The sequence below is a fragment of the Alligator mississippiensis genome, chromosome 8 (genome assembly GCF_030867095.1).
Source record: "Alligator mississippiensis isolate rAllMis1 chromosome 8, rAllMis1, whole genome shotgun sequence".
Classification (NCBI taxonomy): domain Eukaryota; kingdom Metazoa; phylum Chordata; order Crocodylia; family Alligatoridae; genus Alligator; species Alligator mississippiensis.
Window position 1 is genome coordinate 22,017,879 of NC_081831.1, and position 19,238 is coordinate 22,037,116.

Genomic DNA, 19,238 nt, shown 5'->3' on the forward strand with positions numbered 1-19,238 from the left:
CTTCAGTGCAGTGGTTAAGGTATGATCTAGACTGACAAATGCAAAAAGCAGTTCCCATTACATGCCTCTAATGGAGCTGCTGACCATTGTGTGTTACGCACTATTGTTTTTCAATGATACTTCAAAAAAAAATCCCACTCTGCACTGCTCATTTAACACAATCGATGTGAATTGCCTTGGGATCCCAGCCAAAGCAACAAGATTGGGAGTGAGACTGGGATGAATGAGAGGAATCCATTACAAAACACTTTAAAAGGAGTATTTCAATGTGTGTGCAGACCCCCAAACCCACTCTTTCATTTTACTGAGCTTATTTCTGTGCTGCTCAGTAATGTGTGTCACGTGCAGTAGAGCAGCTGCCTGCAGTTAATAAGCATGTTTAATCAGCTGAGATTGAAGTTCAGGGCAGCAGCAGGAGATGATTTTGTCTTGATGTTTTCCAGAATTAAATGGCCAATGAGAGAAAGCAGCCTCTCTGTGCATTTCTGAGTCAGCCTAAGCACAGAGGCAGGGATGTTAAATGAGACTCTCTCTTCACAACAGCTGTTCTCTTTCTTATTTAAAGCTTTCCACTGACAAATATGGATGTTTATGGTGCCTTTTAAGTAATTTATTTTCCTGTTGGTGAAAGTAGTGAGTCTTGGACTGTTTCAGAGTCCTTTTAACCAGAAGGCCCAGTGAGGCAAGCTTTCCTAATCATGATATTCCTCAACCCTAACTTTGGAGATGGGTTAAGCAGGAAGTTCAGGTATTCTTCTGAGATCAACATGAGTGCAGCCTCCTGTGGACATGCAGCATTTGTTCAATTGGATCACGGCTTAGAACAGGAAGCAGAGAATTTTGTACCTAAAACTGCAGGGGGAAATTAGGAACTGCCTGGACTGGAATTGAGGCAGGACACCTGCTTTTACTTTTGTATCTTATGAAAAATTGCCAAAAGGAATGTCATAGCTTCGATACGGTATCCCACCCCATACTGGTGAACAAGTTAAGAGGCTGTGATGTGGATGACTGCACAGTCTGGTGGGTGGCGAATTGGCTAGAGGGTCGCACCCAAAGAGTCGTGGTGGATGGGTCGGTCTCGACCTGGAAGGGTGTGGGCAGTGGGGTCCCGCAGGGTTTGGTCCTTGGACCGATACTCTTTAATGTCTTCATCAGCGACTTGGACGAGGGAGTGAAATGTACTCTGTCCAAGTTTGCAGATGACACAAAGCTATGGGGAGAAGTGGACACACCGGAGGGCAGGGAACAGCTGCAGGCAGACCTGGATAGGTTGCACAAGTGGGCAGAAAACAACAGGATGCAGTTCAACAAGGAGAAATGCAAAGTGCTGCACCTAGGGAGGAAAAATGTCCAGCACACCTACAGCCTAGGGAATGACCTGCTGGGTGGCACAGAGGTGGAAAGGGATCTTGGAGTCCTAGTGGACTCCAAGATGAACATGAGCCGGCAGTGTGACGAAGCCATCAGAAAAGCCAATGGCACTTTATCGTGCATCAGCAGATGCATGACAAATAGGTCCAGGGAGGTGATACTTCCCCTCTATCGGGCATTGGTCAGACTGCAGTTGGAGTACTGCGTGCAATTCTGGGTGCCACACTTCAAGAAGGATGTGGATAACCTGGAGAGGGTCCAGAGAAGGGCAACTCGTATGGTCAAGGGCCTGCAGACCAAGTCCTACGAGGAGAGACTAGAGAAACTGGACCTTTTCAGCCTCCGCAAGAGAAGGTTGAGAGGCGACCTTGTGGCTGCCTATAAGTTCATCACGGGGGCACAGAAGGGAATAGGTGAGGATTTATTCACCAAGGCGCCCCCGGGGGTTACAAGAAACAATGGCCACAAGCTAGCAGAGAGCAGATTTAGACTAGACATTAGGAAGAACTTCTTCACAGTTCGAGTGGCCAAGGTCTGGAACGGGCTCCCAAGGGAGGTGGTGCTCTCCTCTACCCTGGGGGTCTTCAAGAGGAGGTTAGATGAGTATCTAGCTGGGGTCATCTAGACCCAGCACTCTTTCCTGCTTATGCAGGAGGTCAGACTTGATGATCTATTGAAGTCCCTTCCGACTAACATCTATGAATCTAGCTAGAAAAGGTGCATGTCACTAGGAAGGCAGCAGGTGCAGAGCTACTAGCGACTCAGAGGGGAAACTATCAAAATGCAAATTTCTGCAGCTCCCCCCACCACAGGGAGCAGCCAGTTGGCTCCAGCCTGATCAATACAATGAATCAGAAGGCATGTACATTTGCACTTTACACCTCATAGATTAAATCAAAAATCCATAAACTTCATCTCTTGCTGAGCAAAGCTTGTGCACCTATGATTGCATCTGTGCATTTAGTCTGGGGAAGATGCAAACCTCCCTGGCCTTCCGACCTGCACGGCTCTCCTAGAGACAGTGAAGGACAGGCTGGAGAGGGTCCTTCATACTTGAACCTTAGTTTAAGTAACAGCAGGAGCTAGTAAGTGGTAGTCATCGGGACAGCCCGTTTTGCTCCCGTAGGCCTGGCTGGCCCCTTGCAGCACCTGCTGCAGCCTGCTCTTGCTTCTGACTGCTGCAAATCTCCCCTGCCTTCGCCTGCGTCTCGCCGCGGCCCAACCTGGGCGGCTTGGCGATGGGGTCCAGGCCGTATCCAGAGCCCAGGCCGCGAGAGGCACCCGGCCTGCACAGCACCAGCGCCTGCTCCGTGGCTCTGGGTCATTTGCATTTTGCAAGGACGGTCAATTAGCCTCCTGGGGGCGCCCCTGCGCGCTCCCGCGGTTAAGGCACCCCCGACCCCGGCTGGGAACCGGGGCACCTGGCACCGCCTGCACTGAGGCCCCGAGGGCTCCCCGGCACTCCTCAGGCGTTCCGCAACGCCCCTTGTCCCTCCCCGGCCGCCGTCGACATTCGAGCTACCAGAACCTGAATCTCTTCCGAGATTATTGCGGCCTAGCGCTCCGAGTCAATCAGGGCTGGGAGGGAAGGGGAGTGTGTTCTCCACCAATGAGCGACCTGGAGGTGGGACCACGATCCCCTCTGAGCCAATGGCCGTTCGCAGCATCCTGCCCCGGGGCCTTCCTCTAGCCAATGGGTGGCAGCGCGTGCGGCAGCGGGGAAGAGGCTGGGAGGAGGTGCCGCGCGCAGGGAAGATGGCGGAGGAGGAGAAGCTGCCTGCGGGCTGGGAGAAGCGCATGAGCCGCAGCTCAGGTACAGCGGCGCGGTCGGGCGTTCGGCCGCGCGGGGCCGGGGCCGGGCGCTGCGGCTGGGGGGCCGCGAGGCCGGGGCGGGCTGGGCCGGGCCCCTGCGGGGCTTGGGAGGGCGGGGCCGGGCTGTGGGGCCGGGCCGCGCCGCTCTGCTCTTGATGGGGCTTGGTGGGTCCTTTGTGGCCCCGGCAGGGCCCGACCCCGCGGTGCCTCGCTCCTTTCCTCGCCTCGTGCGGGGGGAGGGGCCGGGGAGCTGCCCCGCGCCGGCAGGGGGAGAGGTTCTGGGGAGGGATATGCGTCGTGGGGGCGGGGGGGCGGCTCTGGAAAACGCGCGCTGATCCCGGAGCTCCCTCGGGAGCCCAGGCGGGTCTAGGCCCCTCCCCGGCCAAGCAGAGGTTTGTCCCCTTTGTCGTGAGACTAGAATTGCCTTTTGCTCCTGCCCCCCCTCCCGGTGTACAGAGACCCGGCCGTTGTCGGGGTTTTCGTCCAGTGATTGCAGTGCCCCAGAGCTCTGGACCCGGGCTGGCACCTCTTAGGATGTCGGAGGTGCTCACAATTTGTTTAGTCAGAGTCTGAGCTCCTGCCAGTGCATGAATGAGTGGACCTCATCCTGCGGGTTGGGGACCCTTTACAGTTGGTGCTCCAGCAGTGCTGGGACATTGCTTTAGCTGTCTTGATCTCAGAGCAGTGTCCCCAAACTCTTGGCTGCTTCTGGGAAAGCCTGCCCTTTCCTGATAAAGAAAGGGCTGATTTGTTTTGGAGGAGTGTCTTCCTCACTTCCAGCCTGCAAAGGTCAGTTCAGGGTCAGGGGTCCCTTGTTTGTGTAACACCCAGCATAGTTAGAGGTGATTGCTGCTTTGAAAACTGTGCCCTGTTAACTGAAGGATCTGTTTATTAGGATACTGTTACCCCCTAAATGTATCTAAATACATAGGCAGGCAAGGTTCTTTGAGTAGATGTGATGTTTTTTATTAGACCAACTGAGTACTCAATGGGTCTAATGAAAGATACCACATTTACTCAAAAAACCTTGCCTGTCTATGACCTTAGACCAACACAGCTACAACCAAAAACCCGGTCTAAATAGATAGGGATTTTTGCCATGCTTTGTGCTCTCAGTTGCAAGCTGGATTGGAATGAAACACAATCCCCCTGTGTCAGAAACTCGGCACCGTTCACCTTCGCTGCAGGGGTAAAATGGGCAGAGTTCCACTATGTCGCTGTGCTGCTTCTGAAGATGTGTTGGTGTCATGTGACTCAGGAAAGCTGCAGGCACTTGCTGCTTCCATAAGAATAATCGGTGCTTTACAAATGAGCCAGCCAGCACTTAAGCTGCTGCTGTTTTGGGAAGGTTTCAAGAGTTTTTGACATAGACCCTGATCCCACTTTCACTGAAGTAAAAGTGACTTGCCCAACTTTGGAAAGGGAGATGGTGTCAAGAGTCTGGTTTTGAGTAGAGCAGCTGCTTTGCTCAGGGCATCTTTGTTTCTCACTAGAAAACCTTGGTAGAGAGTTCTAATAGACTGAAATCTGTAATGCTGAGACAGCCTGTTATTATGGGGATGTTAAGTATTCCCAGCCTCTGCACTGATTCTGCAGTGAGCTGACATCCACATTTTCACCCACCTGCAGAAATCCAGAATTTATCTGCTGCGATAAGCAAGAGGCTATTGCTGTGGATCTTCTAAAGACCTGGTTTTCTTTTCCTTCTTGTTTCTAGGCCGTGTGTATTACTTCAACCACATTACGAATGCCAGCCAATGGGAGCGCCCCAGCGGAGGTGGGAAAAATGGCCAGGGGGAGCCGGCCAAAGTGCGCTGCTCACATCTTTTGGTGAAACACAACCAGTCCAGAAGGCCCTCATCATGGAGGCAGGAAAAGATCACACGGACCAAAGATGAGGCACTGGAGCTTATAAATGGCAAGTAAAAGCAGGAGGCAGATTGATGTTATTGTGAGGGAAAGTCATGTTAAGGCCAAAAATGAGCACAGAAATAAGTGGCTTATTGGCCTGAACTCTCTAAATAAAAGTTTTTTGAGGCAAGTGGTTTGAACATGGACTTTCGTGTAGCACAGCCACTTGGAGAAACACTTTTGCTGCATGATTTGCTGATCATGACTAAATGACTTAGGAATAGAACCCTCCCTCCCCCTTCCATCCTCATGCCAGTTTCCCCCTTTATGTTTTTGTAATGTTGTCAGAGGCTTGTTTGTATTTTCTTTGTAAATGTATATTTTTATATTAAAAAATAAAGCAATTATTTGATGCTAAAACAAGTGCTCCTTAAACATCTTCCTTTTTTTGTTTAATATTTATTTGCCTGTTTGTCCTGGTGGCAGTTACTGTAAATTTTGATGAATCTCTGCCTGGGACTGAACCCCAGGTATAAACATCTTGAATATCTGTGGACAAGTAAATTTCTTGGGAGTGAGGGAATTGCATGCCTTTCCTGCTGTATATGGGACCCATCACAAGATACATCTTCCTTTGCAGCGCCAGCAATAGTTTCTAACTATCCTGTTTCCTAATCAGTGAATTTGGGCCTTGTGGGGCAGAATTCTAATTCTGGTTTACTGTTGGCACTCTTCATTGAGTTCGGTGCAAGGGTCAGAGGATCTGTGGTGAAAGTCTCCTGACTTTGCACCATGGCCTGTGTTCCAATCTATAGCAGTCAGTCTTGACTTGTTATGAAAATGAGTTAATATTCTGTGAAGTGCTTTGAAGTTGTAGGCAGACAAGGTTCCTTGGGTGAATTTGATATCTTTTATTAGACCAACCCAAATGGTTGGAGAATAGTTATTAAGCAAGCTTTCGGGTTCAAAAACCCTTCGTCAGGTTTTTGAACCCGAAAGCTTGCTTAATAACTATTCTCCAACCATTTGGGTTGGTCTAATAAAGGATATCAAATTCACCCAAGGAACCTTGTCTGCCTATGTCCTTAGACCAACATGGCTACAACCCAAACCCTTGAAGTTATAGAGCACTTATTACCATATAGTATTACATTAAAGTTGCTTGTTGCTTTTAAGGGTTCAGAAACAAGGGTGAGGAAAAATGTCTGGCAGCTACCTGGATCCAGTGTCTAATGAAAAAAAAACTGTCACTCAGAATTTGAAAGCCTTTGATGAGGAAATCACCCCACTGAACAATAAGCCTTTGAGCAGCAGTTTGCCTGGGTACTCACCAGCAGATGGTGCCCAATAGCCTTTGAAAGAGATGCTGAATTAATTGCCATGAATGCTGGCATCTTCTCAGGGAAATGTCTGTTAAGTCGGTCAAGTTAAATAGGTGTAACCAGGGGCAATGCAGTAGCTGGTTTGAACTCTGGAATCTGAGTGTTAAACCCAAACGCTTATTGGAGTTATGCAGACAGTTGAGAATTCTTTAAAATCTGAATAGCTTGGAATGCTACAACTGAGCTGCAACTAGTTATTTCTTAAATGAGGAGCTCCTCATCAATTCGGTCTCTTAAGGTGAAATGTACCCCAGTGAAAAGGATCAGCAGAAGAATGGTCTTCCAGCTAGGGCTTAAGGGCAACTAAAGCAGTGTGTTTGTTAGACCAGTCTTGCCCCTTCCGTGGCTTGGGGATGGGGAGCCCAAGGTATGTCCTTGGGGAGAGGGACAAACCTGCCTGGGGAGAGGGAAATCTCAGTCCCTCGTTAGTGACAGTTGGCACATTTGTACCACAGAATCCCTACTTTTTCTGATCAACAATGTAAAACAGCAGTGCCTTTGGCACAGTACAAAGCAGATGTTCCTAAACTTGAACCCGAGTGAGAGAAGATTATTACATTTTAGAGGGAAAAGTTCTCTTGGGTGGTGTTATCTATTAAGTGGTGTTTACCTACCTGACTAGGCTTTCTGTTAGTAGAAGTCCTGTGCTTTGCTTATCTTCCCTTAGAAGCCAAAATAACATCCTGAACAAATGAATGTCATCTTTATAACTTTGCTTGGGTGCCCTTCTTTATCTTAGACACAGCAGGTCTTCGTCATCTGATAAGGTTATAGAAAAAGACATTTTAATCTTGTTCTAAGATGCAGATGTAATTTTTATTTTTAAATTGATTTCTTTTTTTTAAGCAAGCGCCAGATTGACAGCACTGGAGAGTAAAGTCAGATAATTTTTATGTTTAGCAATCTTTTTTCCTTTGTGGCACCTGAGGATGCTAGAGATGTAATTAAAACTTATTTCATGTAAACGTCCTGCTGTGTTCTTGATAAAGTCCATTAGGGATTTATTCATTCGTCACTTTTATTATCATTGTATTTTTGTCTTGGCAGAATGAAATGCCATGATCAAAAAAAATCTTTCTGCCAACACCCCCATCTGTCCTTGGTAAGCACTATTCCCCAGAAAGGTCACAGGGAACATCCACTAATGCATATTTTATGTAGGCTGTCTGTGTTTTACTTGCTCCAAAAAGGTGAGATGGTATACTGATACCGTTGATTTGGAAAGATCCAAGCCTGAACATGACAGAAAATTATAAAGTTTCTTAAAAAAAAAAAAAAAGCCTAACATTCATTGCCTGGATGCACAGCTTAGCCTCACTGGAGTTTTTGACAAACAGTTAGGCATCATTGAACTTCTCTGAGCAGATGCACTGTACCTGATGAATGTAATTATAGCACAGAATTGTTTAAGTAGATCTCAAGGGAAGCATTTGTTTGACAGACGCAGCACCACACATTCTCATGTTTTGTTTAGAGAGCAGTTATGTCTAGGATATTTCCTTCAGAATCTTTAACTCTGGTATTAATGTTTTATGTGATAAGAATCTGAGATTGGAATTTAAGGGGAGTGTTTGTTATAGTCTCCTCTCCTTGGAGAATGTGGGGAAGGTTAACATTTTAAAAAGGTGAAACTGGGTTAGCATCAAATATTTTGCTTGTGGTTCTCCAGTTATAAGGGAAGTAGACTGGAGATGACTAGGGGAAAGTGGTGTTTTTAATGCATTCTAGTGTGTTATGTTACAGTGGGTGAAGACAATTTAGGTTTTTGCCTTATTTGATTTGTTCCATATCATTGCTAAGGGTCCTGTTCTATCAGGCACTGAATAGATGCATGGTGACAGCAGGAAGGCAGGGCCTCCTGGGTCACTGACTCCAGTCCCTTGTAACCATAGCATCAACTCCATTCATAAGCTGCTCAATCTGTATGCTGAAAACAATCTTTTTTTTGTGCTTCCTTCTGTTCTTGTTGAGGTAGGGTGCATTCCAGAACCTCACTCCTCTGAAGACTAGACACCTGCTTCAAGCCTAAATTTCTTCATGGCTAGTTTATATCCATTTGTTTTTGTACCAATATTGTTGAAATAACTCTTCTCCTTCCAGGGTGAGAGCCCCCTGATGTACTTACACAGAGCAGTTGCACTCCCTCCATTTGTTTGGCTAGGCTGATCAAGCCAAGATTTTTCTCTCCTCTTCCAAGGTCATTTCCATAGCCCTCCCCCGCACATTTTTCGGTCTCAATTCCTCTTTTGAGTGTTGCTGATCAGAAGTGCACACAGTATTCTAGATGAGGGCTCACCCCTGCCTTGTACTAATATGCCTGGTCTGTAATGAAAATCACTTGCAACCTAGGATTGTGTTTGCCTATTTCACAGCGACATTGTTTTGATGGCTCAGTCCATCCTGTGATCAGTGGGGATGCTCAGGGCTGTCTTCCTTTTTTTCCAGCTGATGAGCTTCTGGTTGATAGCAGGAATTCATGCATTTTATGTTGCTGAGTTTCACTTCATTTTTCTTATCCTGGTCCTCAAGACTAGCCAGTTCTGGATGTGATTCTGAGTTTCTGTATTGACAAGTGTCTTGACTCCATGTCATCAGCAGTTTCCATTAGTGTGCTCTTCCTTTCTACTTCAAGGTCATTAATGAAAACATTACTCAAGGTCAGTCCCGCAACCAAGAAATTCCATTAGGAACTACCATTCCAGCGTGATGCTTGTTCTTCAGTCCATCACTTCTTTCTCACTTTGCAAGTTTGTGGTAGTCCCCTTTGTCTCCAGTGTAACTCATTTCTCACATGGCATTGTATGAAGTGCTTTTCTACAGTCTGGTATCTGTCCTGAAGAATTTGTTCTAAACAATCCTTTCATATTTATAATCCTCTTCTATGCCCTTGAGATCTGAGACACAGGGAGTAAGTATGTTACCCAAGGCTGCACAAGTTGTCTCTTCCAGAATAAGGAGCTGACCCCAGTCTTGTGTCTAAGAAGCATACATCCAGTTGGCAAGTAGGTTTTGTGCCTGAGCTAGTCAAATTAGCAAAGCTGTAATTACCAAGCTCCACTTCCCTGTGCCAGGTTGATTGGTTTCAGTTCGCTGGCTTGTGAAATTCATTTTTAACAGCCTCACAGCCTGAAAGCTGTTAACATGAAGGTCATGGTACAGTCACACAACTCATAGGAGTATAGGGCTGGATTTGGCTTCCTGGGCCATAGGGTCCAGTTCCCTGTATTTGCAGGGAATTGCTAGCTCAAATAATTCCCAAAAACTGCCATGTCAGCTTGGGGCTCCTTTCACTTCAAGGATTTTCTAAACGAGTTCCTGACTTAAGGATTTCCTGGTATTTCTTGGTGTGACCAGGAGTGACATGCTTACTGATGTGGCTGGGATTGTGCTTGCAATTAAATACGCATTTAAGGTGATGCAAACGAGCGTTTTAGATAAACTCTCTTTTGACAGCAAACCTATTGGGCAAATACACTGTTTGCGCTCCAGACAGCTTAGTTTAATCGGATAAACAATATCCATTTATCCTTAAAATGGTGGTGGGGGGAAATGTGAAGAGAAGTTTTCTGCCCAGATACAAGCAATGAAGTAAGCTGCTGTGTGATGGACCTCTTGCTTTTGATCTTGCATGAATCTTCAAACTGGCTCTGAGATAGAGAAGTAGGTCTGGAAGAGACTTCTAGAGTTCATCTAGTCCAAAAACACAAGATATTATGGATACATAGCTATAATGCATAGATGGCTTTCTGTGAGCTCTGTTTCTTTTTTTCTCCCATCTCTAAGTAATGTACTTAGTTCAGTCAGCATGACTAAGATATGCATAAACCCCTTAACTGAATGACGCTACTTCCAGTACTGCTAGTGCTTTTGAACTGAAGCAAATAATCTGATCCCTTTTGAGGAATGGAGGTAAACTTCAGTTGCTTGTAATTATAGTCAAAGGACCTGTATGTCCCCTGTTCTGTTTTCCCCTCTCCTCTCCCCCGCCCTGCCACCCCCCCCAGCCACCCAGCTAGATCCAGTCCCCATTTTCTTCTTTTCATTCCTATTTGCTCTTAGCACTTTTTCTACTGGCCTCAGTTCTATGGCTAGTTAGCCCAGTAAGAGAGAGAATTTTTCACTAAATCCCTTGCATAACTGCATGCGTTAGGGCCCTGGGAGTTGCTGCCATTGAAAGGTTCCAATTGATTGAATGTTGAGGGAGAAAGATGTGCTGTAGCAAAAATAAATCCAGAGACTTCTAAAAAATAAAAATTGGTGTATTGGGCTCGATTTCAGTCTGAAGAAGACAGTGTCATACTGGGAGCTACTTGGAAGAAATCTGCCCTAAAATTACAGCAGCTTGGTTTTCAAATGAAAACCAATCTTCCTTTTTTTTCAGCTCATAAAAATAGGCAAGCTTAGTCAAACAGACTAAGATTCTTACTGGCATTGAACAAAATCTGAGAGTGTGTGTGTGTGTACAGTGGTTTGGGAATTGTTGGTGTAACTGTGTGCAAATGACTAGTAATCTTGACTATCCTGCTTGCTTACTGTGATGACTTCACAACTGCCCCATGTTTGCATGCACTTCTGGGGTTTTGAGAACTCACTGAAGACAGGTCTGTGTGGTCTTTCATGTACAATGAGGACGTTAAATCTATCAACATTTTAAAATTCTGACCAAGTGCTTTAAGCCTGAGAGAGTTAAATGTAGAGTGCAGTAATCTGCTGTACCCCTGTGGCAAAGCAGAAATTGCCACTTTGGTTATAGAGGCCAGAACTCCTTCCATAAACTTTCCTTTCCAAGTGGTACTTGTATTTGCATCTTTGTCCTCCTTAAGAAACAGCTGTCAAGGCTCTGCACATCTCTGCTGCATACACTTGCTGTTATCACAGCTAGTTTGAAGCTCCCCTGTTTCACCTCTAATTGTTCTGTGTTCTCCACTTGTCACTGGCTTTATGGCCTTACTCTTTTCCTTCACCGCCAGTTTCTTCCATCATCCCTCCAATTTTGATCTTGCATAGTGGGTTGGCTTGTTGGTTGTCCATGTGACCTGTTGAGTTGGTCTTTAAGTTGCCCGTCCCCTGACAGGCTCTGGAAAATGCCATGCATGCTTCCATGTACAGTTTCATATCAAAGAAATCACAGTGGCACTTGTTTTCTGTGTTAGCGCAGTTAAACTGTGAAAATATTTACTGATGCAGGAGCACTTCTAGAGCTATGCTTAGGAGTAAGTAGCATTGAAACCAGATTGGAAACTCTTGTTCTGTCCTCCAACTTCATCACTTCTAAGGCTGCCCTCGTTCATTCTGAACATCCCCAAATGCATTCAAAGTACTTCAGGTGACTCTGCACATACATGCTCAGATAGGGCTTTTCCACTTGCTGTATTTGGGCAGTGAACATAACCATCCTGAAATTTAGCGTCCAGGTGCCCACCTTGTGAGAGGACTCCATACGCTCAGTCTACAGTGCTCAGATAAGTTACTGTCATTGGGAAATTCAGCTTCTGATAGTGGAAGGCTAAACAACATCCTGTACTTGGAGAGCTTTAGGAAAACCAGCAGCCGTCTAACTTCCATGTGCAGCTTGCCATATAGTTCTGAAGACTTCACCAGGTGTTAGTGCCCATTTGAAGTGCTGCACTTCCCTTTACATAGCAGCTGCTGCCTTCAATGATTCTCTTCAGAGATGAAAGAGGGGACCGTGCTTTAAAACTGGGGAAAGTCAGGCTTCTTTGATCAGAACCTTAGCTTGCTTGCTTGCTCTTACTTTTGTGAGCATTGCTTGTCCCAGAAATCAGGCAGTGCTGCTGTCTTCGTTGTATGGAAGTGGGGAGTGACACCCGGGAGACCCAGCTGTGGGAGCCTGTGGCTCAGAAGGGAAATAAACCCAGCACTTAAAGGATAGTACTGGACTGTCCAGGTAATGTGTACAATAGCTTTCCTGGTGGAAATATTGGCAGTCCATTTTGAGGAGTCATTGGAGGAAAGCACTAGGCTGAGCCTAGTGAGACATTATTGCTTCCAATGCCTCTGATTTCCAATGACTAAGCGCTCAGCAGAACTACACATGGTCTAAAGCAATGACTTTCTTTTTTTTCAACTAGGGTACTGTGAGATCCCCTTAAAGGGTGCTGTACACTATTAGCACTGCTAGATATACAGACATGTGCATGTAATTCACAGAGTAAACCTATAGATTACAAACAGAAATTCATGATGTCAAAAATATCCCTGCCCTGGTGTGGCCTTCCTGAGCTCTTTGCAGAAATCATAGTCATAATGCTTAGGGTCAGAAGGGACCTAAACAGATCATCAGGTCCGACCCCCTCCCCCAGGCAGAAATGGGTGCCGGAGTCCTATCACCCCAACCAAATATATGTCCAGGCTCCTCTTGAAGACCCCAAGGCAGGAGAGAGTACCACCTCCCTTGGGAGCCCATTCCAGAGCCTGGCAGCCCTAACCATAAAGTAATGTCTCCTGATGTCCAACCTGAACCTTCCCTCTAACTATTCTCTCTAACAAGAAGAACTATTCTATTCTTTTTCTGAAGTAACAAAAGAGTGAAAGCTAAGAGTTGACATTTTCTGAGGTAGGGGGAGGGGATGGGATGCTTGAGTTTAATGAGGGGTGCCCTTTGTTTAAAAAGATTGAGAACTACTGCTCTAAGCTGTTCATGCTCAGATCCTTTGCTCAGATTAATGATTTCAGAGCCATTAAATACGGGCTGTTGTGGCAATATTCAGAGATGTCTGAAACTGGGCGTTCTGCTTGTCTTTGACTAAATGCTGTTGATGCCCCGTGTTGGCAGCCGGCACCCTCTGAAGTCAGTCAAACACTATTAAGAGGCTGGTTTGAAGGAGTGATCTGAAAGATGAAGAGGTTTCTAGTTTTTTTTGTTTCATGGATAGAAGGGCAAATTAATGTAGGTGCTGGCAGTACTAAGCTACATAGTAAAGTGTTGGCAGATATTTTAAAGGCCCCACATCTTTCTCAATTTTTCGCTTATTTAGCTGAAAATTTTATGCTTGGCCTCTTTTCTTCCAAGGGTGAATCTCTTTTTGAACACACATTCTTGGCTTTTGAAGGACAGCGATGAGTTTCTACACTTAAAAGAGCAGCCCTCCTTGCAGTGAACAGCTTGCAGTGAAATGGCCAGACATGAAGAAGATTGGAATGTGCTTGGGAAAAAAAAGCACTTGATGAGAAGTGCTTTTGAGTGTTGTGATGGAAGTTAATTTTGACTTGATTTAAATCGAGTGCTTTGAAAGCTTCACTTCTCGCGTGCACTGCACTTTGCAATGTAGACTGCTGTGCATGCTTGGTTGAGTAGTGAAAAGGCATCTGAGGTGAGAGTTGCTGGGAGATGGGTCCCGTAGCTGCTGGTTGTAGAACTGGGGCACAGCGAGTGAAATTGGGGAAGTAACTCTACTGAAACTGGTTGTGGCATGTCTGATAAATGACTGTCAGGGGCTTGTCTGGAGTGCACAGTGCAGCCAGTAAAAGGCACTCCATGAGCATCTGTGAAATGGTAATTACGTGATCAGCTACATTGTAATGCAAACACGCTAGGTGGCAGAATCATACTGGCATGTACAGCTTGGCCATGGCTCTGTGCAGCAGCAGGCCACTGTTTGGCAGTAAAAGCAATGGAAGAGGAAAATCTTGAGCTGCTGTGCTAATTCCTTGGATCTGTGGCACTTCTGCAGTGGTGTTTTCTGCCTCTTGTTGAAGGGTGCTGGGACAAAGGGGTCTCTGAGATGCCATGCAGAGCAAAAGCAGCACCTTTGAAACACTCCTCAGTAATGAACATTCTTTTTTAAATTTGTCCTCCCTTCTCTTTATAAACATTCCCCTCCCTTGGCCCTGTTCTTTGCTCTGATGGCTAAATGCTGTCTCTGTCAACAGGCTACATCCAGAAGATTAAATCGGGAGAAGAGGACTTTGAATCTCTGGCTTCCCAATTCAGCGACTGCAGCTCAGCAAAAGCCGGAGGTGACCTGGGTGCTTTTGGGAGAGGTAGGTCTGGCTTGGCATGACCTTACGTATACAAGACTGAGATTACAGGGCCGGTGCTGACTTTGCTAGCAGGGGGTGGGGATTAATAATATGTCCCTCTGCTGAGGAATGAATGTGAAAATGGATTTGTGTGTTTGGTAGCCTGCTGTGCAGAAAATGTAGTTTGCTGCTTGGAAGTTAAACCAATTAAGAATGCCGCCATAATATTATTCTAGGCAGAGAGAATGTTACACAAACGTCCTTTATAAAATCTTTTAGAAAAAAGATTTTTTTTTTTCTAGCCACAGTGAATAGAAATCCAGTTGCTTAGTGTAGCAGACCGTGAATAAAGAGAAAATAGGTAAATTTTGCTAATAGCAAACCAGATAAATAATTAAGTGCTATAATCTTAAATGGGGAGGCTATTAACAAATTGTGAAAGCAGGTACAATTCATAGCCAACCCACAATAATGTTGCTGGTGAGGGAATTCATTACAGAATTGCTGTTCTGCATTGCAAGGGAATGATTGCAAGAAACTTCTCTGTGTATGCTTATTAGCAGGGGACTTGTTAGGGCACATAAAACAAAGTGTCGTTTGAAATTTAGAAAGGAGACTGAGCAACTGTGGGACAGCGATTCTCAAATCATTTGACTGTTTGTTGTGGCGCACAGCTTCAGTGTCTAGTGAGTAGAACAAAGTAATGAGATTACGCAAATGTAGCTACAGTAGCTTAAAAGAATGAATCAAAAAAAGTATGTAAGAGACTGGTGCCTGCCTTGCACATTTTAACTGGATAAGTCAAGAAATCTGTAGTCAAATATGGCATTTTTTGTCTCTTGAAAACCTGTGCCCTTAAGTCATAGGAGCTGGAAACAAGACCCAAAAGAGCAGAGTCTAAGGAGAGCTGTCTACAGACTGAAATGGTGAGAAGGGATCCACTGCATTTAGAGTGGTGGGGACTTCACTTCAAGTTTATTTTCAGGGCTAGTGGGATGAGGAACATTTTAGATACCTGCCTGGCAGCAAGGGTGCAAATCTGGTTGTGGGAATCTCCTGCACTTGCAGAGTTGTACAAGGATGTTGGAATGGCAGACAGTGCACAAGACACTGCATAATTGGTAATGCAAACGCAAAAGGGTCCAGGGTAGCACAGGAGAAAATGCCTCATTAGAGGGGTTAAAATAGACACGAGTGGCTGCCTCAGAGTCGGGGTTAGAAGGGACCTTTTGAGTAACCAAGTCTGGCTTCTGCTACTTTAGGCAGCCCCCAGATTGTAGTGACTGAAGCTGTCTTTAGAAACCTAATTCTTGATTATGGAGTTCCACCCCCCCCCCCACTGAGATATTGTCTTAACTGCTGTTATACTTAGGGATTTAATTTGTACCCCAGTCAAATGATATTTGAGGAAGAAAACGCTTCCTTTTAGAGAGTCCCTTGCAATGGCATTTTATGGATTCTTATACAATGAAACACCCATTAATCTTGGGTTGCTGTGACTGCTATTTTGGGTTCATTTGGAAACTGTCAGTTCATTGTGGTCCTTCGTGACTTATGGAAAGAGATTTCTCCTGATTTAAGCAAAAAGCAAAGAAATGTTGCAAGAACCTGTCTCCACTAGATGACACTAGAACCACGAGTGGCTGCTCTGCTTTCGAGATGTCACGTTCAGTCTCTATCTTTGCCTCTGCTCTTGTTGGGCTGCAAACATAATTTATTAGATCTATGAGTACTGGTTACTTTAGAGGTGAAACTGATAAAACATTCCAATTTATCTTCTTGAAAAACTGCAAGTAATTGACACTTTTGCTTTTCGGAAGATTATTTTGGTGCAGCAGAGAAGTTATTTCCTTGTTTGAAGTAAAAATACTAGGCTACTACCAGAAATAAAATAAAATCTGAAGAGGAAGGGTTTTTACTGTGCAGTTCTCAGTCAGAGCAGCAAGCGCAGCTGGTCTTATAATGAGAATAAGTGGGACAGGCAAGCATTCTGTCTTTCCTACCAGTTAATCTAACTACAGAACTAAGGGGCAAAGCAGAACTCTGGAAAGTCCTATATATCAAGTCCCTTTGGCAATAAACTGAGCTTTTTGTGAAGGGGAAAATATCTAGCTGAAGCTATTAGGACTAATCCAGGAAGGGAGGAATTGAGCCTTCATGGTATCTTGCTGTCTTGCTACAGAAATGGGTATGGATGGATTTAGTGCCTCAAGTAAAATATAAATTCCAGAGCAGCTCCTCTGCTACATGTGCTGCATCTAGGATGTATGCCTTGTGCAGGGGCTGGAAAGCTTTAGTTCCCGAAGAGATTAGTATATCACTGAAATGTCTGTTTGGGGAAAAAAAAAAAAGTCTGTCGACAATCCATCCGTCACGCTGTCTGTGAGCTTTCTGTAGCCGTCTCCTAATGTGTGGTAGAGTCCAAAGCTGCAGCACTGTCTTGAAACTCTGAGACAAGGGTCATAAACTTACAGGAGATTTATGTTGTGTGTTTGGCAAGAGGCTGATCTGTATCTTTTCAGGCGTCTCAAGGCAAATGCCAGCAGTGCGAAGCACAGGGAGTAATGGCTCTGTACGTGCCATGAGGCTTTGTTGCTGCTTGGTCCCTTCTGACCAGCAGTTCATCCTTCTGCTGAAGCATTTGGTGCGTGTACCACGAGACAGACCTGCTGGGAGCAGCCACACCTCATTGTTGCAGCAGTTTCTCTGCTCTAACTTCTGGTTGAAGTAAATTGGGCCAAGATCCTGTTCCTCTTGAACCCTTTCTAGCAGACAGGTTGCTTCTCTCTCGGCTCGCATTCTGACTGAACACTTACCTCTGCCTGTTCTTTCTGGCCTGCTGCAGAATTGCTATAGTTTTCCTGCTTGGTACTCCTTGCGCAGGGGCCAGCCTAGCATCACATCTGGCTTCCTAAAGCCTCAGTTGCTAAACTGCCAGGAAGTCGGTGACTTGGAGACCTAAGCAGTAAGTGCGCTCTTTATCTAGGTCATGACATTACCCACGCGTGTCTTGTAAATTATTTAGTGCAACTTGTAATGCACACCACATCTCTCCCCTCTGTGTGCCTTAAGGGCATCCGAGACTGAAAGACTGACATCACTTGTGCCAGTGAATTTGCTGAACCGATTTCCTCTGCCTTTGAGTATCCCTGCTTTCTGAAACACTTTTTCCTTGCAGCAGCGATGTTTACCGGGTTTGAACTAAAGCCCTGTATCTGAGTCATGAGTATAAGAGATGGTGTGGAGTGCCTTCAGGGAACAGACGGAAATGAATGCCCCCTGCCAGTTATTAATTGGTGACTTTGCTGCTTGCCTGGAGGCCATGTTTGTTTGAGGCTGGTTTGTTCAGAGAGGTCTCTGACTCTTTCCTGGCTTAATTGAACTTTCTCGTTGCTGCTCTCTGCAGGTCAGATGCAGAAACCTTTTGAAGATGCCTCATTTGCGCTGAGGCCTGGCGAGATGAGCGGACCAGTTTTCACAGATTCAGGGATCCACATCATCCTCCGCACAGAATGAAGTGCCTTGGTGACAATGTAGAAAGGAAAGGGCGAGGGGAAGAAAGGAAAAATCTACGCCAACCCTGCACTCTCCCGAACGAACTTCATATACAGTTTAAAAAAAAAAAAAAGCTCATTTCATATCTCAATACCTTCTGTGGCACCTGACACAATGTTTTCCACCTGTAGAGATGCATGGTTAGCCAAGGATGATAATGCAATCAAAATAAGACAGTAGCATCTTTCATAAGCAGAGAGAATGTTAAAATTTTCTGGCATGCCACAGCTGCTTGAGTTTTTTATTGACAATTCCTGAGTTTAGGAGATGTGTCAATGCTAAAGGTCACACTTCAATGCTTCTCACATCCACCTTATTAAAGATACAGAGTATTTATTACAGTACTGCACTGATGGTGGCAAAATTGACTTGTGAGCTCTGGCGTTAGGATGGAATGAAATCCCCACCCAGCTTCCCTGCACATTTGTTTAAAAAAAAATCCAGAAGAAATGGCATTTGGTCTGCAGCCAGCTCATTTGTTCGCAGAACCGATCTGTTAAAGTTATTTAAAAATTGACCTTAAGACACCAAGCAAAGAGCTAGGCTGGTCCAGTTCAGCCAGTCTCTTGTGCCTGCCTGTAGCTACTCTTCATTCAGCTGTCCATATGTCCTGCCGCACGATGGTACCTGGAGCTCCCTCCACCTCTGCCATTTCATTGACTTAAAACTTGAAGATGCCTTTTGGTTGTAAGGATAAACAGAAGAGGTTATTGGACAGTAGTTGCAGTGTAGGAAGGTCTCTAGCCAGTTAAACTGTATAGAGGTATGTAGGATGCTGTGTGTTAATCATCCCAGCATGAGATCACTCCATCATTGAGATATGAGTGCCATTCTGTAGGAGGGACTGTAATAAAGGATTCCAGTCTAGAGAGAAGGCTGTTTTCCTCAAGCTTCTTTTTATCCACTTGTGGTTAAACACTGTAAGTCATTGTTTCCAGTTACGTTGCATTGCTTATGTTTAGTAAAATAACAGAAAAAAATCCCAGCTTTGGTCCAGTGCAAACAAGCTATATAGTTCCAATTCTCTTAAGCAGAAAATAAAGCCCTCTCCAATTAAACATTTCAGATGCTCTGGCATTGATTATTTCCCCTCTCACTGTAAAGATCTCTTTCTTCCTGTTTGAAAAACAAAACCAACCCGTATGCAGCATGCATAGAGAAGACTGTCTGATTTGGTCATAAAATGGAAATGCGACTCCTCTGGGATCAAAAAATCCGTTCTCACCAAGTCTCTGGGTCTTAAAACAGAATCAGGCAAACGTTATGCTCCCAGAAACTCAG

At 45.2% G+C, this 19,238-nt stretch overlaps 1 protein-coding gene across 2 annotated transcripts; it reads left to right on the top strand.

Annotated features, from left to right (window-relative positions):
• The first annotated feature begins 3,077 nt into the window (after window positions 1–3,077).
• On the top strand, window positions 3,078–19,019 carry PIN1 (peptidylprolyl cis/trans isomerase, NIMA-interacting 1). Of its 2 annotated transcripts, XM_006277052.4 has the most exons (5): window positions 3,078–3,187; window positions 4,904–5,104; window positions 14,313–14,423; window positions 15,263–15,328; window positions 17,809–17,977. In XM_006277052.4, exons 1-4 carry the CDS (start codon window positions 3,130–3,132, stop codon window positions 15,301–15,303), a joined length of 411 nt encoding a protein of 136 aa, XP_006277114.2. In that variant the 5' UTR covers window positions 3,078–3,129; the 3' UTR covers window positions 15,304–15,328; window positions 17,809–17,977. The 2 variants fall into 2 exon arrangements, with proteins under 2 accessions (XP_006277114.2, XP_006277113.2); XM_006277051.4 differs by lacking the exon at window positions 15,263–15,328 and having other exon boundaries at window positions 17,809–19,019.
• Window positions 19,020–19,238: the final 219 nt, after the last annotated feature.